The 22,862-nt window shown below is 54.3% G+C and overlaps 1 protein-coding gene across 14 annotated transcripts; it reads left to right on the forward strand.

Annotated features, from left to right (window-relative positions):
* The first annotated feature begins 10 nt into the window (after window positions 1-10).
* Window positions 11-17,426, forward strand: DENND4B (DENN domain containing 4B). 14 transcript variants are annotated; one of them, XM_015456879.3, is made up of 29 exons: window positions 341-732; window positions 1,729-1,877; window positions 2,613-2,952; window positions 3,871-4,123; window positions 4,698-4,767; window positions 4,967-5,136; window positions 5,210-5,454; window positions 5,882-5,948; window positions 6,033-6,091; window positions 6,274-6,418; window positions 6,698-6,873; window positions 7,051-7,151; window positions 7,502-7,717; window positions 8,257-8,402; window positions 9,412-9,551; window positions 9,642-9,768; window positions 10,504-10,710; window positions 11,061-11,189; window positions 12,274-12,478; window positions 12,922-13,089; window positions 13,354-13,742; window positions 13,909-14,031; window positions 14,198-14,367; window positions 14,450-14,585; window positions 14,787-15,023; window positions 15,864-15,981; window positions 16,071-16,236; window positions 16,325-16,389; window positions 16,486-17,426. In XM_015456879.3, the coding sequence occupies exons 2-29, from the start codon at window positions 1,868-1,870 to the stop codon at window positions 16,629-16,631; spliced, it is 4,524 nt and encodes a 1,507-aa protein (XP_015312365.2). In that variant the 5' UTR covers window positions 341-732; window positions 1,729-1,867; the 3' UTR covers window positions 16,632-17,426. The 14 variants fall into 14 exon arrangements, 12 of the variants coding, with proteins under 12 accessions (XP_065401616.1, XP_073851166.1, XP_015312365.2 ...); XM_065545544.1 differs by lacking the exons at window positions 341-732; window positions 1,729-1,877 and adding an exon at window positions 11-209; XR_012414476.1 differs by lacking the exon at window positions 1,729-1,877 and having other exon boundaries at window positions 15,864-15,905.
* Window positions 17,427-22,862: the final 5,436 nt, after the last annotated feature.

Below are 22,862 nucleotides of genomic sequence, written 5' to 3' on the forward strand. Positions count from 1 at the left end.
CAAAGCTCTTGTCATTTTCAGGAAAGAGAACTGAGAGCTTCTGGTTCCGGCCCGAAGGGAATGCCCTGTGCCCCAAACCTGGAAGTAGGGGGAGCCACCTGGGTCCCCGTAGACTAGGCCTTCGGAGCTTCACCTACGCCCACATCATGCATCTGACTGTAGGACCGAGGTGGGAAGGGAGCGCGCTGCGGACCTCAGGGTCGCCTGGGGTCAGTGTTCTGCGGCACGGGCTGGATGGTGGGAAGCTACCTGGGTGCAGGGGGCCCTCCCAGCCGCCAGGGGTCGGGCTGCAGGCGGCTGGGCGATGGGCAGACGCTTGCCAGGGTCACGGCCGCCGGCCGAGGAGGAGGGGTGGGGGTAGCGGCGGCGCCCGCGGCCCGGAGCGGGGGTGGGGGGAGTAGAGAAAGCGGGGCGCGCGGAGGAACGCTGGGTCCCCGGCGCCGCGGGAGCTGGGAGGACTGAGCCGCCCGAGCGAGGAGCGCGGCAGCACAGTCCCCGCGTGGCGCAGCGCGGCGGGGACGCGGGGACCGCCCGGATCTCCTTCCACGGCGCCCCGCGCCCTGCTGTCCTCGGCCGCCTCTTCTTCCTTCACTCACTGCCCGGGCGGGAGCGGCGCCCAAGTCGTGTGCGCCATGTCCGGGGCCGGGTAGCCCCGCCGCCCGCCGGCCCGCCAGCTCGCCCTCCGAGCCACCCGCCAGCGGGCCGGCCGGCCGGGAAGCGCGGGACAGGCAGGTAGGGGCTGGACCGGGCGGGGCGGCAGGCGGGGACGGGCAGGAGGGAGCGCGGGCGGCAGGCGGGGTGGGGGATGGCCCCCAGCTGCTGTCCAGCGCTGCACATCTGGTTCCGGTTCCTCTCTCCTGGGGAAGTGAAAGTGGAGGGGAGGGCACCGCCTGCAGTTAGCTCGCCGTGCCCGGCCTCCTGCACCCCTCCTGCTCCCATGGGTGCCGGAGCCGGAGCCGCCCTCCCTCCCGCTTGGGTCACGCGGCGGCCGGCGCTGCTGCCGTCACGTCCTCGGCCGCCGGCGCGCAGGCTTCTCTGCCCTCCTGCTCCTTCCATAGCCACCTCCCCCTCGGCGCGCCCTCTGCCCCAACCCGAACTTCCCGTCACCCAGCACGCGAGCGTGAGGACCCGGAGTGGGCCCTGTGCCCGTTGCCTTCCCCAGGGAGAAAGAGCTGTTTTCTGCAGGACTCTTCCCTGGCTTGGTGAGGGGAGGCCCCGGTGCCCAGGTCCTGCGGATGGGTGCCACCCGCTTGCCCCTCAGAAGGTCCCACCTAATAGCCTCTGCCTGCTGCCTTGGGCATAGGGCTCCCATTCGCCCTCAGTGGATGAGGGACAGGTCTGTGCCCCAGAGTTAAATCAAGAGGCTGACGCTGACTCCTGGTTTTACCTCCCAGTAGTGGAGTCTAAATTTAGCTGGGGTTGGTGTGTGTATGTGTGTGTGTGTCCAGAGGCCAGGTGAAGATGACAGCCAGCCTGGCTCTATGAGATTCCTTATTCCCTGTTCTCTGGGGAACATTGGGAGGTTAGTAGGACTGCACATCCTGGAACCATTATGAGCCTTCTCTGCCTTGCTCAGGGTCCTATAGTCTGAGGTTCCAACTTGGCCTGATGCTGTGCTGGCACCTTCAATGGTAATCCCACCACCACCACCACCACCGCCGCCACCACTACCACACACACCCATAGGCTGACTTCCTCTGAGTTGCAGCTTCCCCTCCACTGTTTCAGGAAGTAACCTCCCTTCCCCTCTGAAGCACCCCCCACGCTTCCGGGCCCCTGCTGCAAGCTACCCACCAGGCTTTTTCCCAGCTTCTGCACCCTGGGGCGCCTCAGGACCCTTGGGGCTCCTACTCCCCAGGGTTGGGCCATGGAGGCAGGTGAGAACTAGGCTGTTGTGGGCCTGTTTCTGTCTCTGGGCTCCATGGTGGAGGGTGTGGGATGGCCGGGACTTGTCTCCCACAACCACTTTGTATCTAACGAGCTACCTAAAGATCCTGGAGGTGTGAGAACACTGGTTTTTGGGCCAGATTGGTGGAGTTAAGCTAGCAGAAAGGACACTTGGGTTCGTTGAAAAGACTCTTAAGCTTGGGTTTTGTGGGCTTTCTCAGAAACCTGTGGGGTCCTCTTAAAAACCTAGGAGTGGGCTGTTTAAGAACATTGGCAGGATCACATGGTTCTTATGGTGTCATAACTAGAGTAGGAAGGTCAGAAACCCTTAAAAAGACTGTAAGGTTGGTATGATGTCATGGCCAGCATGAATGATGTCATGGAAGGCTATTACAAAAAAGATAGTGATCTCTGTGATATTGTAACTGGCGAGCCTTTAAAAGGGACACATGGACAATATGATGTCATAGCTCAGGTTAGCTGTGTGTGGTGGAGTTTAGGTTCTTTGAGGGGAGTGCCAGGACCATTAAGTGGGAGGGATTTGGTCTCTTTAAGAAGCTGTTGTGGGCAGTGATGTCACAGGGGGGAGAGTTCAGGATTGGCTGACCCCTTATCCTGCCTTTCTTTGGAAGGACTAGGAAGAGGAGGGGAGCAAGAGGGCACCCTGGTTGCCATGGCATCCCCCACCTTCCTCACTTCATCTCTCTCCCACTTGACCATTCCAGATGCAGTGAGTGAGGGGGGGGCCATGGCGGAGGAGCGGCCCCCCCGGCTGGTGGATTACTTCGTGGTAGCTGGGCTTGCAGGGAACGGAGCACCCATCCCTGAGGAAACTTGGGTTCCTGAACCCAGTGGGCCCCTGCGCCCTCCCCGGCCAGCTGAGCCCATCACAGATGTGGCAGTCATCGCTAGGGCACTGGGCGAGGAAGTGCCCCAGGGCTACACATGCATCCAGGCTTCCGCTGGCGGCCACCCCTTGGAACTCAGTGCTGGGCTTCTGGGTGGAACTCAACCCGTCATCTGCTACCGCAGGGGCCGTGACAAGCCCCCCCTCGTTGAGCTGGGGTGTGTGCCCCTACCCATGCTGGCACCAGGGGAGGCTGGGAGGGACTCCAGTGAGATAGGGAGAGGTAGGACTATGGAACAAGGGAAGGGCAATGGGGATGGAAGCCAGGTGGGCCAGAGGCCAGGGAGGAAGGACTGAAGTTGTATGTACTTAGTCCTCACAGATGCGAATTCATGTGCTAGTGCTGCTCCTTGCTAGCTCTGAGAGCTTAGGCAGGTTTTTGAGCCCCTCTGGGCCTGTTTTCCTCATCTATCAAATGGGGAAAATCATTCACCCTTATAGGATGGTCAAGATTAAATGAGATAACCCATATGACAGACTTAACAGAGTCAGTCAGTGGTAGCTTGTATTACTATTTTTTTTTTTTTTTAAGATAGAGTCTTGCTCCATCACCCAGGCAGGAGTGCAGTGGCGCTATCTTGGCTCACTGCAACCTTTGCCTCCTGGGTTCAGGCAATTCTCCTGCCTCAGCCTCCCGAGTAGCTGGGACTATAGGCACGTGCCACCACGCCCAGCTAATTTTTGTATTTTTCGTAGAGATGGGGTTTGACCATGTTGGCCAGGCTGGTCCTGAACCCCTGACCTCAGGTGATCCACCTGCGTCAGCCTCCCAAAGTGCTGGGATTATAGGCATGAGCCACCATGCCCAGCTGACTCTTAGTGTTTATTAATGAGTATGAGAGCCATAGAAGTCATGCAAGATTGTTGCTGACCACAAAATAAGGCCAAAGGCCAAAGAAAGGGCACAGGATTCTGGAGGGCAGAGTTCAGCAAGAAGAGGTGGGCCCTGGTGTTAGAGTTTGACAAGGCTGCGGGTGCAAGGCAGGTTCAAGGGGTTAGGTAGGCAGATCTGGCAGGATTGGGTCTTTGTCCTCTACCCTGACCTCCCAACATCTCTCTTTGCTTTCTGTGCTAAGGGTGTTGTATGAGGGGAAGGAACGTCCCAAGCCCGGCTTCCAAGTGCTTGACACGACACCCTACAGCCACTCAGCAAACCTGGCCCCTCCAGGCCCTGGGCACCCCCGCACCTACCTCACTTACCGGCGGGCAGCAGAGGGGGCAGGGCTGCATGCCCTGGGCATCACTGACCTCTGCCTGGTGCTGCCCAGTAAGGGCGAGGGCACTCCCCATACTTACTGCCGGCTGCCCCGCAACCTCAACCCTGGCATGGTGAGTGGGGTCAAGAGCTGACACCTGGTTCTTCTTGGTGTAAGAGTGGGTGTGGACACTGGGAACAAAGGGCATCCCAGGACCAAGGCTCTGACCACAGGGGTGAGTCCAGAGGGGTAACTCTGGTCTTTGGGCACTGGCATTAATGGGAGCTTTAAAGACAAAAGAACATTTAGGGGTGGTAGAAAGAAAATGGACCCCATGGCCGGGCGCGGTGGCTCAAGCCTGTAATCCCAGCACTTTGGGAGGCCGAGACGGGTGGATCACGAGGTCAGGAGATCGAGACCATCCTGGTGAACACAGTGAAACCCCGTCTCTACTAAAACTACAAAAAACTAGCCGGGCGAGGTGGCGGGCGCCTGTAGTCCCAGCTACTCGGGAGGCTGAGGCAGGAGAATGGCGTGAACCCGGGAGGCGGAGCTTGCAGTGAGCTGAGATCAGGCCACTGCACTCCAGCCTGGGCGACAGAGCGAGACTCCGTCTCAAAAAAAAAAAAAAAAAAAAAAAAAGAAAATGGACCCCAGAAATCTTTGTTAGCTATGTATCTGCTTGTCTCTTGCCATTTCTGGGGTAGTGGGGCCCAGCAGTGTACCTGTGCTATAAGGTGGGCCTGGCGAAGGCCAACACGCTGGTGTACGAGGCAGGTGAGTGGCCCCTTTATCCCTCCAATCCTGTGACCCTACATCCCTTTGCCCTGGTGCCTCTTGGCAGGCACCTTAAGTGTCCCTGGAATTTACTTCTTCTTTGCTACTCGGGCCTTCTCTGGGATCCCCTGGTTCCTTTCCCTTGGAGTCTGATGGACCCTGCTCCTTTTGGGTACCCCCAACTTTGCTGGGGGTGCAGAGCTGCTGGGCCGCTACCCGGAGGAGGACAATGAGGCGTTCCCGCTGCCCGAGTCAGTGCCCGTCTTCTGCCTGCCCATGGGGGCCACTATCGAGTGCTGGCCTGCCCAGACCAAGTACCCCGTGCCCGTCTTCTCCACCTTTGTGCTCACGGGTGCAGCTGGTGATAAGGTGGGTGTGTGGAGTGTGGCAAGGGGTCTGGGCTATGCAGGGCCTGCCTGACCACCTCTCTGCCCCCTGCCAGGTGTATGGTGCCGCCCTGCAGTTCTACGAGGCGTTCCCAAGGGCCAGGCTGTCAGAGCGACAGGCACGGGCACTGGGCCTGCTGAGCGCCGTGGAGCGGGGTCGGGCACTGGGGGGCAGAGCTGTGCGCAGCCGACGCGCCATCGCTGTGCTGTCCCGCTGGCCTGCCTTCCCTGCCTTCCGCGCCTTCCTCACCTTCCTTTACCGCTACTCCGTCTCAGGCCCCCACCGCCTGCCCTTGGAAGCGTGAGCATGGCTCCTCTGCCATTGGGAAGGAGTTAGGAAGGGATAAGGGGGCCAGGAGAGATGGGAGAGATTCAGATGTGCGTGGGGGAGGGCTGGGCACAGGGTAAGGGACAGGGCTGCAGTGTGTGGTTGTACAGTTTATCCTTTGTAAAAACGCCACAGGCTGAGGAGGGGAGCAGGGCCTGAAATCCAGTCTAAACTTGCTAGTTAGGTCCTGGCAAGGGGCTGTGTATGCCCAAGGAGGATTTCTTTTCTGATCTGCGCAAATTAGATGTGTAATGGAGGCTCTGTTGGCTGATAACAGGTCTCAAAGTGGGGTTCAGGAAGGAATAAGGTTGTTGAGAACTGGTGAAAGAGCTGAGAAAATGTGGAGGGAGGACAGGGATGGACTGGGGAGTATGCTCTGACCTGTTTCTCTGTCCCCCAGGCACATCTCCCACTTCATTCACAACGTGCCCTTCCCTTCCCCACAGAGACCCCGCATCCTAGTGCAGGTGAGAGCTGAGGCTGGGGCCGGGCTGATGGAAGGAGGGGAGTTAGCATCATTACCCTGAGCCATGGCTCTTCTTCCCTCCCAGATGTCTCCCTATGACAACTTGCTCCTCTGTCAGCCTGTATCCTCGCCCCTGCCCCTCAGGTATGTGCTCAGATTATGGGGAGGGGAGCTTTAATGACCAAGGACATGGTAGGTGCTGGGCAGGTGGGTGCAGCTATTGAGGTTTATGCAGGCTGGGTCCAGGTGGTGGCTGTACCTGGCATCTGGGGAAGGGTCCCCAGGGTCTCCTGGTGACCCTTTACCCACCTCGGCATTGCCTGCAGTGGTGCCAGCTTCCTGCAGCTGCTGCAGAGCCTGGGCCCTGAGCTGGCTATCACACTGCTGCTGGCTGTGCTCACAGAGCACAAGCTGCTGGTCCACTCGCTGCGGCCAGACCTGCTCACCAGCGTCTGCGAGGCCCTCGTCTCGGTGAGTGCCGCCCCGCCTGGCCCATCTTCCCCAGAACCATGGTTCTTTCTGGTGCCCCTATCCCTGCCTGGACTGTTCCCTTTTCCTACCTTTCCTTTCCCTGGGCACAGCCTGCAGGGACACATAGCTTCCATCAGGAGCTCTTCTCTAGTGCCTACTTCCAACAGCCTCTCTCAACAGGCACCAACTCCCCAAGGCCAATGCCCTCTCTCTCTCCCCTGTGCCCCCCACTGCTGCCTCAACCCCCTGCTCACTGGTTCTCACTGCCTGGTGCTTCAGATGATCTTCCCACTGCACTGGCAGTGCCCCTACATTCCTCTGTGCCCGCTGGTGCTGGCAGATGTGCTGAGTGCCCCAGTGCCCTTCATTGTGGGTATCCACTCCAGCTACTTTGATCTGCATGACCCGCCTGCTGATGTCATCTGTGTCGACCTTGATACCAACACACTCTTCCAGTAAGAGGCTGGGTCTCATTTGGGGACTGCAGGGTGGTGGGCAGGAATGGGCTAGTGTGTGAAGTGCTACGGGCTCAAAAAGAGCTTCAGGCACAAAGTGAGGGAGGCTGGCAAGGAGCCCTGTCACCCTATCCCAGAGCCTCGCCACTCCTCCTTCCCCTTATGCGTCTCTCACAGGACTGAGGAAAAGAAGCTCCTCTCCCCTCGGACCCTGCCCCGCAGACCCTACAAGGTTCTGCTGGCCACACTGACAAACCTGTACCAGCAGCTGGACCAGAGTGAGAAGCCTGGGTCGGGAGGGAGGCTGGGAACTGTCATTGGCCTCAAACCTCCAGTTTGCAGAGGTCTGTGGGGAGCTAGACATTTCTTGAGGAGGTGAGCGGAGTTAGGATTGCATTTGGTGGAACTGAGGGAGATTCCAATTCCAACTGAAGCTAGAAGGAAGGGCAGACAGTATTCCTGAACATGTGGGAAATGTTGAGCTTGAACCTGTTAGTTGAAGGTAATGCTTCGTTGCTACTGGTGCAAGTTCTGTCAGAGGCTGGAGGTGGAGATGGAGGCGTGAGAGCAGACTTGAGGCTAACGCTATGGGAGCCAGCCCTGACTCTCAGGCTGCCCTGGCCCCCAGCATACACTGGACCTGAGGAGGAGGCATCCCTGGAGTTCCTACTGACAGACTACGAGGCAGTGTGTGGCCGCAGGGCCCGGCTGGAACGCGAAGTCCAAGGAGCCTTCCTCCGCTTCATGGCCTGTCTGCTCAAGGGCTACCGGGTCTTCCTGCGCCCACTCACCCAGGCCCCCTCCGAGGGAGCTCGTGATGTTGACAACCTTTTCTTCCTGCAGGGTACAGAGGGCCTGTCTCTGCTTGGAGATGGTATCACGGGAGGAGGTGGCGAGGGGCTGGGCTCTGTCAGAAAGGCAGAGGGGACTGGGAGCCACTCCTTGTTCATTCCTTCACTAGGCAAATGTTTTTATGGGCACCTGCTTTGAGCCATTCACTCTTCTGGTCTTGGGGGGAATCAGGGTACAAAGATGAAACCAGCTGTGGTCCTGCCCTCTGGAGCCCCGGGCTTGGGGTAGACACAATAATCCCTGTAGTGAGCAGACCCCATGGGCAAAGCTTTGTGCACGGACCCTGCCCTTGGAGACCCCCCAGCCTGAGGCAGTGGGTACAGGCAGACAAAGGGAGGGATTCTCTAGGGCCATTGTGCTGGGGGTGCTCAGCCGGTCAACTTGCTATTAGGGTAGTTGTGCCAGAGGGTCCAAGAGATGATGGCTTTGGGCCTGAGTGGGCAGGGAGCCCGGAAGAGATTCAAAAAAGCTATGGCTGTGGTGGAGAGCCCTGGTCACACCCCTCCTCTGCCCCATTCTCATCCCCGTCAGGCTTCCTCAAATCTCGGGAACGCTCCAGCCACAAACTTTACTCTCAGCTGCTGCATACACAGATGTTCTCACAGTTCATTGAGGAGTGCTCTTTTGGCTCTGCTCGCCATGCTGCCCTCGAATTCTTCGACTCTTGTGTTGACAAGGTATCGTCCCTTCTCTGTGTGCTTATTGTCTCTGTTGCCCCAAGGCCATTTTAGATGGGATCAGGAATATTCAGGGTGGTATGGCTGTAGACCCCAGGGCCATTTTGTTTTATTTATTTATTTATTTTAATTTCTTTTAATTTTTAAAAAAAATTTTTAAATTTTTTTGAGATAGAGTTTTGCTCTGTCTCCCAGGCTGGAGTGCAGTGGCTCACTGCAACCTCCACCTCCCAGGTTCAAGTGATTCTGCTGCCTCAGTCTCCCAAGTAGCTGGGATTACAGGTGCGCGCCACTATGCCCAGCTAATTTTCTTATTTTTAGTAGAGACAGGGTTTCACCATGTTGACCAGGCTGGTCTCGAACTCCTGGCCTCAAGTAATCTGCCCACCTCGGCCTCCCAAAGTGCTGGGATTACAGGCGTGAGCCACTGTGTCTGGCCCCCAGGGACATTTTAAACACAACTCTATATCTTTTTTTTTTTTTTTTTTTTTTTTTTGAGACGGAGTCTCACGCTGTTGCCCAGGCTGGAGTGCAGTGGCGCGATCTCGGCTCACTGCAAGCTCCGCCTCCCGGGTTCCCGCCATTCTCCTGCCTCAGCCTCCTGAGTAGCTGGGACTACAGGCGCCCGCCACCGCGCCCGGCTAATTTTTTGTATTTTTAGTAGAGACGGGGTTTCACTGTGGTCTCGATCTCCTGACCTTGTGATCCGCCCGCCTCGGCCTCCCAAAGTGCTGGGATTACAGGCTTGAGCCACCGCGCCCGGCCAAACTCTATATCTTAACTGTGACTGGGATGGCACTCCTGGAGTTATACAGTGCACAACCTGTGCAGCCATACACAGCTGGCCCCATGCATGTAACTTACTGTCCTCCGATTCCTGACTCCATCTTCCCAGGCTGTGTCTCTTTCCCTGTGGATGAGCTTTCCTGGGAGATGCCATCGTCTGGACACCCTGGCTCTGTTCTGTGCCCACCTTCTCAACACTTGCTCTCTCAAAATCCTTCTCCAGGTCCACCCAGATCAGGAGAAGCCTGAGCCGACACCCTTAGTGGAGCTAGAGGAGCTGTCAGGAAGTGAGCTCACTGTCTTTATCACACCTCCCGAGGAGCCTCCCGTACCAGAGGGCAGTGAATCCACTCCCCAGTACTGGTGAGAGTCTCTTGGCCCCTCACGTGGTCCAGTCCAACTTGCTTGACCCTGTACTGACTGCCCTGATGTTGCTTCTCTCTGCCCCTCCAGCTACGATGGGTTCCCAGAGCTACGGGCTGAGCTGTTTGAGTCTCTTCAAGAGCAGCCTGGGGCCCTGCCTGTGCCAGGCCCTTCACGTAGCGCCCCCAGCAGTCCTGCTCCTCGCCGTACCAAACAGGTAAGTAGTGGGTGGACCGCACTGAGGGACCTGGATCAGGCTGAGGGCGGCTGCTGCTTCAGTTTCCTCATCTACAAAATGGGGATAACAATAGTACTTAACCCATGAGGTTGTTAGAAGTTTAAATGTGCTTGGCACATAAGCAAGCCTGTATAAACATTAGTTGCTATTATCACTGTCATTATCATCATCATCATCACCTTCATCTTCTGAGCACTCTGGGAATCCAGGGACTGGCCATGTCTTCTAGGGCACCTGTCCATGCTTAAGGGCCAGCCTCTCTGCACGGGGCTCCAGGCAGGGCTGCAGCCTATGGAATACAGCATCCCTCCTCCTCTTTAGAGCACAGATCCTTCCTCAGAGAAGGTGATACTTCTCCCCACACCACTTTAGGGTCTGTCCTGGTGGCTCACGCCTTTAATCCCAGCGTTTTGGGAGGCTGAGGCAGGCAGATCACTTGCGCCCAGGAGTTTGGGACTAGCCTAGGCCACATGGCAAACCTTGTCTCTACGAAAAGTACAAAACAATCAGCCGGGCATGGTGGTGCATGCCTGTAATCCCAGCTACTTGGGAGGCTGAGGTGGGAGAATCACTTGAGCCCAGGAGGCCGAGTCTGCAGTGAGCCAAGATTGTGCCACTGCACTCCAGCCTGGGTGACAGAGCGAGACCGTCTTAAATAAATAAATAAATAAATAAGACTTGTACTCACCCTGATGTGTTCCCTGTCCTACCTAGGAGATGAAGGTTGCACAGCGGATGGCACAGAAGTCAGCAGCTGTGCCTGAGCTGTGGGCCCGGTGCCTGCTGGGGCACTGCTATGGGCTGTGGTTCCTGTGTCTGCCTGCCTACGTGCGGTCGGTACCCTCCCGGGTGCAGGCACTGCATACGGCCTACCATGTGCTGCGCCAGATGGAGAGCGGCAAGGTGGTACTCCCTGATGAGGTAGGCAATCTATGTGGCCATGCTCACACCCAGGCCCAGTGAGCCTTGTGCAGCTGGAGAGGGCTGTGAGAGGGAAACTTGGAGACTAAGGAAAGAAGTTGCAGATCCCCAGAGCTGGGCAGATTATCTATAAACATTCATCGAGTGAATATGCATGTTCAGGGTATAGCAGTGGAGACTGTAGGGTGGCAGCGTCAGCAGAAAGGGTGGGTGGCTCTGAGGTAGCCCCAGGACGTGCCAGGGGCCAGTGATGTCTGTGAGAATTGGGGAGGCTGGAAGAGGGTGCTTGCTGAGACTTTGGTTTTGGTTGGGAGTGAGTCTCCCATTGTCCTGTGCCTCTCCTGGCCCAGGTGTGTTACCGGGTACTGATGCAGCTCTGCTCACACTATGGGCAGCCTGTGCTGTCTGTGCGGGTCATGCTGGAGATGCGGCAGGCAGGCATTGTGCCCAACACCATCACCTATGGCTACTACAATAAGGTACCTACTTTGGGGTGACGGGTGGGATGGCAGCTGTGCCAGGTGTGTTTGGGGAGACTGCTGCTGCTCCCCTCGCTCCTTGGAGATTGGGCTGGTACTGTTTGCCTAGGTCCTGGAACCACTGCCATCCACATTGCACTCCTGTGGTGCCTTAGCACCTACCGTTTCTCAGCTTTGATTCCCACTCATGACAGCTCTGCCTACAACTAATAGCATTAGCCGCTAAGCCAGGCATAGGTCCATACACATCACACCTTTTACATCATTTTATCTTCACTACAGCCCTATGAGGTGGGATGATCATCATCCCCATCTTATAGACATGGAGATGAGGTTGTAGAGAGTTAGTAACTTGTCCAAGGTCCTGCAGCAAAGAAGTTAAGGAGTTAGAATATGGGCACAGGGCTGGGTGTGGTGGCTCATGCCTGTAATCCCAGCACTTTGGGAGGCTGAGGCAGGTAGATCACCTGAGATCAGGAGTTCGAGACCAGCCTGGCCAACATGGTGAAACCCTCTCTCTATTAAAAATACAAAAATTAGCTGGGTGTGGTGGTGGGTGCCTGTAGTCCCAGCTACTTGGGAGGCTGAGGCAGGAGAATCACTTGAACCCAGGAGGCTGAAGTTGCAGTGAGCCGAGATTGCGCCACTGCACTCCAGCCTGGACGACAGAGTGAGACTCTGTCTCAAAAAAAAGAAAAAGGAATATGGGCAGAGGCATATCCATATCTCCTGAATTCAGGCCCTTAGCCATGATACTAAACTGCCTCCTGTTTTTTAGATGAGGAAACTAATGACCAAGTAAATGAAATGATTTCTTCAGAGCCATATATTTTATATTTCTAAACAGCAAGGTCTGGATACAAATTTTCTCCATTGCCTCTGGCTTCTTCTAAGCCCCTTGGGAGGCAGCTGCTGCCTACTGTCTCTTCTGGGCTCTTGTTCCTGGCTAAGCCATTGGCCGGACGGTCCTAGGCAGGATGTCTGCAGGGGAAGGGCGGTCCCTGGGGCTCCAGGACAGGGAGTGGGTATGAGGCAGGGTTAGGGTGTCAAAGTAGGCCATCCTGATGGGCACTGTGCTTGGTAGGCTGTGCTGGAAAGCAAGTGGCCGTCTGGCACACCAGGCGGGCGTCTGCGCTGGGCCAAGCTCCGGAATGTCGTCCTGGGGGCTGCTCAGTTCCGCCAGCCCTTGAGAGAACGGCGACAGCAGCAGCAGCAGCAGCAGCAGCAGCAGCAGCAGCAGCAGCAGCAGCAGGTGTCAGCACCTCAAGAGGCAGGCAGCTCCCAGGCAGGTGGGTAGGGCCTGGTGAGACAGGCTTGGGGATGGAGTAACTGGGCTCAGGCAGGGAAAGGCATAGAGAGCTGGGGCTGGTCTAATGGTTGGTATTAGGTTTCTGGTGATTGATAAATTACAATTGACTGGTAACAAAAGGGATAAAAAAATTAGCTGGGTGTGGTGGCATGCACCTGTAGTCCCAGCTACTCGGGAGGCTAAGGCAGGAGAATCACTTGAACCCGGGAGGCAGAGGTTGCAGTGAGCTGAGATGGCGCCACTGCATTCCACCTGGCTACAGAGCAAGACTCCATCTCAAAAAACAAAACAAAACAAACACGAAAGGGATAAAGCTTTGCCTGGGAGAAACCCTGCAAACCCAGGTCCATCTAAGGAGCTCTATTTTGGAACAGGGGACTGGGTTCCTAGCTGGCTGCCTCTAAACCCCTTCTTGTCTTTTAGAGCCCTATTTGGAGCACCCTTCCCCTACTCGCCCCCTTCAGCGCCAGACTACTTGGGCTGGGCGAAGTCTGAGAGACCCGGCCTCACCCCCTGGACGCCTGGTGAAGAGTGGTAGCCTGGGCAGTGCCCGAGGGGCACAGCCCACTGTGGAGGCTGGTGTGGCCCACAGTGAGTGCCCTTGTCTGGCTCCCCCCACTTCCCCAGTCAGCTTTCCTAACCACTTGCTAGTGAGGTTTGGAAGACCAGAAACATAGTGGAGGGTGGCCCTCTGTGGTGGGTGCTGTAGATTCTCAGGGAATCCTGCCCAGAATATCATCATGGTGGGGGTTGTGGTACCAGAGTTTGTGCAGCCAGGAATTGTGTTTACTCAGGAAAGGGGAAGGTGGTGCAGAGGCTGGGGTACATCTTCCCTCATTCTTTTCTGTGCTGCAGTGATAGAGGCCTTGGGGGTCCTGGAACCCCGGGGATCACCTGTGCCCTGGCACGATGGAAGTCTCTCAGACCTGAGCCTGACGGGGGAGGAGCCGGTCCCTGGAGGCAGCCCAGGGGGCTCAGGCTCAGCCCTGAGTGCCCAGTCCACTGAGGCCCTGGAAGGGCTAAGTGGGCGGGGACCCAAGGCTGGTGGGCGACAGGATGAGGCAGGCACCCCCCGACGAGGGCTGGGTGCCCGCCTCCAACAGCTGCTCACTCCTTCCCGCCACCCCCCCACTTCCCGCATTCCCCCACCTGAGCTGCCTCCTGACCTGCCTCCCCCAGCCCGCCGCAGCCCAATGGACAGTCTTCTGCGCCCCCGGGAGCGCCCTGGATCCACTGCCTCCGAGGTAGCCAGCGAAGGAGGGTTCAGACGCCTTAGCATTAGTGGGCTTGGGGAGGGGCTATGACTGGAAGAATGCCCTAAAAGGGGCTCTGAGGGATGCTTGAAACACCTCCTCTTCCTGGGTGGAAGAGCATGGGGTTGGCTGACCACGGTTTCTCATGTCATGGCAGAGTTCAGCCTCTCTGGGCAGTGAGTGGGACCTCTCAGAATCTTCTCTCAGTAACCTGAGTCTTCGCCATTCCTCAGAGCGCCTCAGTGACACCCCTGGATCCTTCCAGTCACCTTCCCTGGAAGTGAGGATAACCCCTCCCACACAGATGTGCTTGAACACACATAGCACACAGTCACCCTGTCAAAGGCAGGAGATGGGGAGGAGGTGGGAGGGGCTAGGGAAGGGGCATGGGCTCCAGAGTGCTGGTGGCCAGACAGGGCCTACTTCCCGGCTCTCCCTGCCCACAGATTCTGCTGTCCAGCTGCTCCCTGTGCCGTGCCTGTGATTCGCTGGTGTACGATGAGGAAATCATGGCTGGCTGGGCACCTGATGACTCTAACCTCAATACAACCTGCCCCTTCTGCGCCTGCCCCTTTGTGCCCCTGCTCAGTGTCCAGACCCTTGATTCCCGGCCCAGGTGCCCAAGGCAGGGCAAGTGCTGTGGGTGGGATAGGGAGGTGAAGGTCCAAGAGCTGACCCCTGCTGCTGTCCCCCTGCAGTGTCCCCAGCCCCAAGTCTGCTGATGCCAGTGGCAGCAAAGATGCGCCTGTCCCTGGGGGTCCTGGCCCTGTGCTCAGTGACCGCAGGCTCTGCCTTGCTCTGGATGAGCCCCAGCTCTGCAACGGGCACATGGGGGTGAGAACTGGGCCAAAGGGGCATGAGGAATGGGATTGTTGCCCTGTGTGGGGCCTGTGGGGTGCCAGGGAGAGATGGGCACATCTCTTGCCCTTGAGGGCAAAGGGCATCCCAGAAGCTGTTGGATGTGGTGGCTTAGTGGGAGGCAAGGCTCTGGGGATGTACATGCCCTCTACTGCCCTCCCCCTTTGTGCCTGATAGGGACCCTCCCGGCGGGTTGAGAGTGGGGAATGGGCATACCTGAGCCCCCTGGTGCTGCGTAAGGAGTTGGAGTCGCTGGTAGAGAACGAGGGCAGTGAGGTGCTGGCGTTGCCTGAATTGCCCTCTGCCCACCCCATCATCTTCTGGAACCTTTTGTGGTATTTCCAACGGCTACGCCTGCCCAGTATTCTACCAGGCCTGGTGCTGGCCTCCTGTGATGGGCCTTCACACCCCCAGGTCAGTGCCCCCATGTGGCCCGTTTCCTAAGTGCCTCCCTCTTCATCTCTCAGCCATTTGTCTGCTGTGTCCTTGGCACTGTACAAAGAGCGTAGACTGGCCGGGCTCAGTGGCTCACGCCTGTAATCCCAGCACTTTGGGAGGCCGAGACAGGCAGATCACGAGGTCAGGAGATTGAGACCATCCTGGCTAACACAGTGAAACTCTGTCTCTATTAAAAACACACAAAAAAACATTAGCCAGGCATGGTGATGGCGCCTGTGGTCCCAGCTACTTGGGAGGCTAAGGCAGGAGAATGGCATGAATCCGGGAGACGGAGCTTGCAGGGAGCCGAGATTGTGCTGCACTCCAGCCTGGGTGACAGAATGAGACTCCGTCTCCAAAAAAAAAAAAAAAAAAAAAAAAAAAGAGCATAGACTTTGGAGTCTGCTGCACCTAGTTTGGATCCTGGCCCTTTCACTTTACCATTCTGAGCCTCAGTTTGGTCATCTGTAAAATGGATGCCAAAAGCACCCATCTCACTGGGCTGGTGTGTGGAGAACCTTGTGTAGAGCCTGGTACCTAAAAAAATGATTCATTCATATTTGTCTATTCATTCCACCAGTATTAAGTGCTTTTTATGTTCCAGGCACGGTTTTAGGCACTAGGTATGTAGCAGATTACAAAATAGTCCCTGCTCTCAAGAGCTTACATTCTTGTGGGGGATAAGAATTCCTTTCCCTCTTCTCTTTGGCTGTGTCCTGTAATGGCCCTCTGTCTCTTTGGCATCACCTGTCCATTTCTTGTCCTCTGCCTCCCATTCTTTGAGCCTAACTGTCTCCCCTATCTCGGCTTCCCCAGGCCCCATCTCCTTGGCTGACCCCTGATCCAGCCTCTGTTCAGGTACGGCTGCTGTGGGATGTACTGACCCCTGACCCCAATAGCTGCCCACCTCTCTATGTGCTCTGGAGGGTCCACAGTGAGTCTGGTATTTGGCCTGGGTGGGGAGGGTGGGTCCCATACCCAGAGGGCTCAGTGATCCTGGTGGCCTTCTTTCCTTTCATCCAGGCCAGATCCCCCAGCGGGTGGTATGGCCAGGCCCAGTACCTGCATCCCTTAGTTTGGCACTGTTGGAGTCGGTGCTGCGCCATGTTGGACTCAATGAAGTGCACAAGGCTGTGGGGCTCCTGCTGGAAACTCTAGGGCCCCCACCCACTGGCCTGCACCTGCAGAGGTATAGTGCTACCATCTGGGTGGTCCCTAACCTGTCCGGGGCTCCACACCCCTTTTCTCTCACTCATACACTTCTGCCTCCACTAAAGGGGAATCTACCGTGAGATCTTATTCCTGACAATGGCTGCTCTGGGCAAGGACCACGTGGACATAGGTGAGGGAGCAGGCAAGGGGCTGAGGAGTTTAGGGATCTGGGGCCAGGTGTGGGAGGCTGGGGTCCTAATGTATTGACTTCCATCTTCTTCCCTAGTGGCCTTCGATAAGAAGTACAAGTCTGCCTTTAACAAGCTGGCCAGCAGCATGGGCAAGGAGGAGCTGAGGCAGCGGCGGGCACAGATGCCCACTCCCAAAGCCATTGACTGCCGAAAATGTTTTGGAGCACCTCCAGAATGCTAGAGACTCTTAAGCTTCCCTCTCCAGCCTGGGGTGGGGAACTGAGGGAGAAGGGATTCTAGAGTTAACCTGCTTCCATGTTCCCTTCATGGAGTTGGGAACAGGCTGGGAAGCATGCCCAGTCAAAGGCTCCAAGCGAGGACAGCAGGAATAGGGATCTACTGTTACCAAAAGTCCTGATTCCCCCATCTCCAACCTACCCAGTTTGTTCTTGCTGATGTCGGAGATCTGGGGGGAGTTGGTACAGCTCTGTTCTTCCCTTGTCCTATACCAGGAACTCCCCTCCAGGGTACCCACAGATCTGCATTGCCCTGGTCATTTTAGAAGTTTTTGTTTTAAAAAACAACTGGAAAGATGCAGAGCTACTGAGCCTTTGCCCTGAATGGGAGGTAGGGATGTCATTCTCCACCAATAATGGTCCCTCTTCCCTGACGTTGCTGAAGGAGCCCAAGGCTCTCCATGCCTTTCTACCTAAAGTGTTTGTATTTTATTTTAAGTTATTTATTCTGGAGCCACAGCCCCCTTGCTTATGAGGTTCTTATGGAGAGTGAGAAAGGGAAGGGAAATAGGGCACCATGGTTCGGTGGTTTGTAGTTCCTTCAAAGTCAGGCATTGGGAGCTAGAGGCGTCTCAAGCTCCCCTTAGGAAGAACTGGTACCCCCTCCAGTCCTAATTTTTCTTGCCCATCCCACCTTGGGGAATGCCTCACCCACCCAGGTCCTGACCTGTGCAATAAGGATTGTTCCCTGCGAAGTTTTGTTGGATGTAAATATAGTAAAAGCTGCTTCTGTCTTTTTCCTTCGGCCTCCTGTTCCCTGGGTCTGGGGTAATGCGGAGATACCTTTCATTTTCCCCCGGCTATACATCTGCTTTTCCACCTTCCCATCCTTTATAGTGTTCAGGCATACCCTGCTTCCCCTGACCATGTCTGAGACTGGCTCCTTGAGGCACAAGGAGTTCTCAGAGCAGGAGAAGGGTGAATCTGGTGCTGGCTATGGTGGTGCCAGTCTGTGTGGCACTTCCGGCCCTCCCACACAATCACCCCCTTGTCCCTCATCTGTACCCCACACAAAGGCTCCATTCTCTGGGGGCCCTGAGCTCATCTCTGCCTTATTTCCTCTCTTCCACCTTCCCCCACCAACCTTCTCCATACCTCCACAGGGATGACAATCATCTCCCCAGCAGTTGGTGTTGGCAGCCCTCATGCATCCTGGCAGTCATCCTAGGCTGCCTTAGTTGCTCTAGCTGCAGGCACTGTTCCTCCAACCAGGGTCTCAGCCTGGCAACAGCACCAGGAAGGCAGGGGCAAAGATTAAGGGACTTGCTGCATGTGGACATCAGGAAAACATGCATCACTTTCCTTATCCCTTTGGTCCACTTAAGAGCTCTCTCTTTTTTTCTCGTATAATGAAACAAACACAGGAAATGACTCCTAACAGAGCGGCAAACCAATTACCAAAGGGAATCAGCCAACAAAACAAATGCCTTGGGGAAGGTGTATCAATGGAGGAAATAACTTAGGAGAGCACATTTCTGGGGGATGGAGATCACTGGATGGAGAGTGAGGTACTACTGGATGCTGAGTCTTTCAAGCCAGAGGATCGTTTTCTATCCTGTCTTGAGCATGTTAGGATGCTTTTTCAGTGTCCTAGAGGAGCTACAAAGAAGAGAACCAAGGGGCTTAGGAAATTCCATTTGTCTTACTAGGAGATGCTTTCTTCAGAGGGAAACTCTCATGCCACCCCAGTTTCTCATCAGACCGCAGTCCCCAGAATAAACCTCTCCCTGTTTCATCCCCCAAAGACCTTTTCAAGGGAGGACTTGGCCTTTTAAAATCATTTTAAAATGAAGTTTCTGTTGAGTGTAGTGTGCTCAGCACTGTACTGAACTATAGAGAGAATTTCAGGGCTCAGTCCCTACCCTAATGGAGCATACAGTCTTACTGGTCTGGAGGGCACCTTTGTTCACAAACAGTAACAATAATGAACTCTCTCTCCTAGCTTATGCTTCTCACTTTTGGGCCTCCTTCTAGAGACTTGCAGTCAGATGGGAGAACTACAGAATTCCTTAACCATAAGAATATCTAGGCTGGGCAGATCACTTCAGGCCAGGAGTTTGAGACCAGCCTGGCCAACATGGCAAAACCCTGTCTCTACTAAAAATACAAAAATTAGCCGGGCGTGGTGGCTCATGCCTGTAATCCCAGCTACTCAGGAGGCTGAGGCTTGCTTGAATCCAGGAGGTGTAGGTTGCCACGAGCCAAGATCATGCCACTGCACTCTAGCCTGGGCAACAGAGCGAGACCCTGACTCAGAAAAATAAATAAATAAATAAAAATCTGGGAATTTTAATAGGAAAGTATTCAACATGATATCTGACATATCTGTCTGTCCCATGGCCTAGGGAGCTGTATGAGAGGAAGGATATGCCCAAGTTACCTGGCCCAATTTCTCTTCCCAGGCTTTAGAGTGTATAGGCTCAAGTATAAAAAATTCGGGCCGGGCACAGTGGCTCACGTCTGTAATCCCAGCACTTTGGGAGGCTGAGGTGGGCGGATCATGAGGTGAGGAGATCAAGACCATCCTGGCTAACACAGTGAAACCCCATCTCTCCTAAAAAAACACACACACACACAAATTAGCCGGGCGTGGTGGCACCTGCCTGTAGTCCCAGCTAATTAGGAGGCTGAGGCAGGAGAATCACTTGAACCCCAGAGGCAGAGGTTGCAGTGAGCCGAGATTGCGCCACTGCACTCCAACTTGGGCAACAGAGCGAGACTCCGTCTAAAAAAAAGAAAAAAAAAAAAAAAAAAGGTTGGCTGGGGCCGGGCACAGTGGCTCATTCCTGTAATCCCAGCACTTTGGGAGGCCGAGCGAGGAGGGTGGATTATTTGAGGCCAGGAGTTCAAGACCAGCCTGGCCAACATGGTAAAACCCCATCTCTACTAAAAATACAAAAAAATTACGGCTGGACACGGTGGCTCACGCCTATAATCCCAACACTTTGGGAGGCCGAGGAGGGTGGATTATTTGAGGCCGGGAGTTCGAGACCAGCCTGGCCAACATAGTGAAACCCCAACTCTACTAAAAATACAAAGATTAGCCAGGTGTGGTGGCACGTGCCTGTAATCCCAGCTACTTAGGGTGCTGAGGCAGGAGAATCGCTTGAACCCAGGAGGCAGAGGTTGCAGTGAGCCAAGACTATGCTGAGACCATGCCATTGCACTCCAGCCTGGGTGACAGAATGAGACTCCATCTCAAAAAAATAAAAAAATAAACAAAAAATTAGCTGGGTGTGGTGGTGGGGGCCTGTAATCCCAGCTACTCAGGAGGTTGAGGCATGAGAATTGCTTGAATTTGGAAGGTGGAGTTTGCAGTGAGCTGAGATCGCTCCACTACTCTCCAGCCTGGGCAACAGGAGACTCCGTCTCAAAAAAAAAAAAAAAAAAAAAATCGGCTGCATGTGAGGGCTCACGCTTGTAATGCTAGCAATTGTAATCCAACGCTTGGGGAGGCTGAGGCAGGCAGATTGCTTGACTTCAGGAAGTCGAGATCAGCCTGAGCTAAATAATGATAAAACCCCATCTGTCTCCATAATTTCTTTAAAAAATTTAGGAAAATATTGTGTCTGCCACTTAATAATTTTATGATGTCATACAAGTTACTTTACTGCTGTGCCTCAGTTTTTCCTCATCTGCAAACTGGGGGTCATTTAAAGATTAACTATGTAATCCATAGCTTCAAAAAGGGAACAAACAGGTAGAGCCTGCATTGGGCACAGGTCATGTCCACTACAGTACTGACCTCACGTACTTGTCTTCCTTAAAGCTCGATCATTCCAGATTGAAAGTCCCCCTCCATGGCCTAATTTTGGTCTTGTTGAAAAGTATTTTCTCGGCCTACTTTTATCTTCCTCGGGCTGGTATATACCACCATGTTTTTCCTATCTCCTTGAAGCCCTTGAAGGATGGCATTTCAGATAGCAAATAATGCACTGGACTGATAATGGACAAAGAAGTAGGTTAGGGAAAGATGAATGTACCTTCAATGACGGCAATGACTTTGTCTAATTCACTGCTATATCCCGAGCACATGGATGAGTGCCTGATAACCTAATAGGTGCTCTATCATGTGTGTTTAATGACTGAAAGGAGTCTGAAAGCATTAAAATATTGTAGTTAGTACAGAAGATCGGTATCATGGGTAGAATACCAACAGAAGCTGAATTTAGAGGTAGGAGAGTGAAATTGTTGAAAAAGCAAGGAAAGTTCTCAAAATTGTTACTATATATTATGTTGAATGCTTTAACTATATTCTTGGCAGTGCTCTGAGCATTTTGAAGGTATTATTTTATAATTCTCATAATTAGCTGGTGAACTGGGTACTTTTTTATTCCCATTTTATAGATAGGGAAACTAGGGGATACAGAATAGAGGTAAGTAACTTTCAGCCAAATCACACAACTGGTGAGAGGGAGAGCCAAGATCCAAACTCAGGCAGTCTGACTCTAGAGCCCATGTTCTTACCTGGATACCATACTAGCATAAAAACAAGTTTTAATCTATTTAAAATAAGAATTAGGCCAGGTGTGGTGGCTCACAACTGTAAATCCCAGCACTTTGGGAGGCCAAGGCGGGTAGATCACTTGAGGTCAGGAGTTTGAGATCAGCCTGGCCAACATCTCCACTAAAAATACAAAATTTAGCTGGGTGTGGTGGTGGGTGACTGTAATCCCAGCTACTCAGGAGGCTGAGGCAGGAGAATTGCTTGAACCCAGGAAGTGGAGGTTGTGGTGAGCAGAGAGAGCGCCATTGCACTGTAGCCTGGGCAATAGAGGGAGACTCTGTCTCCAGAAAAAAAAAAAAAAAAGAGTTGAACGCTGCTTGCAGCGATGTACATCTGTAGTCCCAGCTATTTGGGAAGCTGAAGTGGGAGGACCTTTTTTTTGTTTGAGACAGTCTCCCTCTGTCACCCAGGCTGGAATGCAGTGGCGGGATCTCGGCTCACTGCAAGCTCCACCTCCCGGGTTTACACCATTCTCCTGTCTCACCCTCCTGAGTAGCTGGGACTACAGGCGCTCACCACCACGACTGGTTATTTTTTTGTATTTTTAGTAGAGACGGGGTTTCACCGTGTTAGCCAGGATGGTCTGGATCTCCTGACCTCGTGATCTGCCCGCCTCGGCCTCCCAAAGTGCTGGGATTACAGGCGTGAGCTACCGCGCCAGGCTGGGAGGATCTCTTGAGCCCAGGAGTTTCAGAGCAGCCTGGGTAACATAGCAAGACCTCATCTCTAATTTAAAAAGTAAATAAATAAAGTGGGGGCTGTGGTGGGCGCAGTTGTTCACATCTGTAATCCCAGCACTTTGGGAGGCCAAGGCGAGTGGATCACTTGAGGCCAGGAGTTTGAGACCAGCATGGGGAACATAGTGAAACTCTGTCTTTACTAAAAATACAAAAATCAGTCAGGCTTGGTCATGGGCGCCGGTAATGCCAGCTACTTGGGAGGGTGAGGTGGAAACATGGCTTGAGCCTGGGTGGTGGAGATTGCAGGGAGCTGCAATCGCGACACTGCACTCCAGCCTGGATGACAGAGGGAGACTGTCTCAAAAAAAAAAAAAAAAGAAAAAGAAAAAGAAAGAAAAAAAGAAAAAAAATGGGGGCGTGTGTTTGTGTAGGATCTACCTATGGCTTTGTCATGTTCTCCATTATAGTTTCATTTCCATTGCACAGCATGACTTTTAGATAATTTGAAAAACATGTTCAAATACCTGTGGAGACTGGTGTGGTGGCTCACACACCTGTAATCCCAGCACTTTGGGAGGCTGAAGCAGGAGGATCACCCGGGGTCAGGAGTTTGAGACCAGCTGGCCAACATGGCGAAACCCCGTCTTTACTAAGAACACAAAAATTAGCCGCGCGCCTGTAATCCCAGCTACTCGGGAGGCTGAGGCAGGAGGATCGTTTGAACCTGGGAGGCGGAGGTTGCAGGAACTGAGATTGTACCACTGCACTCCAGCCTGGGAGACAGAGTGAAAAAAAACAACAACAAAATGCCTGTGGAACCAGTTGTTTCTGAGTTTAAACCACTGTTTAGTCACTAACTAGCGGTCTGACCTTTGGCAAGTTACTTAGCCTCTCTGAGCCTTAGTTTCCTCATCTACCTGGGTTCAAATTTCAGCTTCAATTTCAGCTCTACCACTTAATGTGTAACTTTGGACAAATTTTCTGATCCT

The sequence above is a fragment of the Macaca fascicularis genome, chromosome 1, assembly GCF_037993035.2.
Source record: "Macaca fascicularis isolate 582-1 chromosome 1, T2T-MFA8v1.1".
Lineage (NCBI taxonomy): Eukaryota > Metazoa > Chordata > Mammalia > Primates > Cercopithecidae > Macaca > Macaca fascicularis.

What these genes read in the sequence shown, in the direction of transcription:
- DENND4B (XM_015456879.3), top strand. An exon ending in CACCGCCTGCCCTTGGAAGC is followed by an intron (nt 5,455 to 5,881) that starts GTGAGCATGGCT and finishes TCTGTCCCCCAG; the next exon opens with GCACATCTCCCACTTCATTC. An exon ending in GACCCCGCATCCTAGTGCAG is followed by an intron (nt 5,949 to 6,032) that starts GTGAGAGCTGAG and finishes CTTCCCTCCCAG; the next exon opens with ATGTCTCCCTATGACAACTT.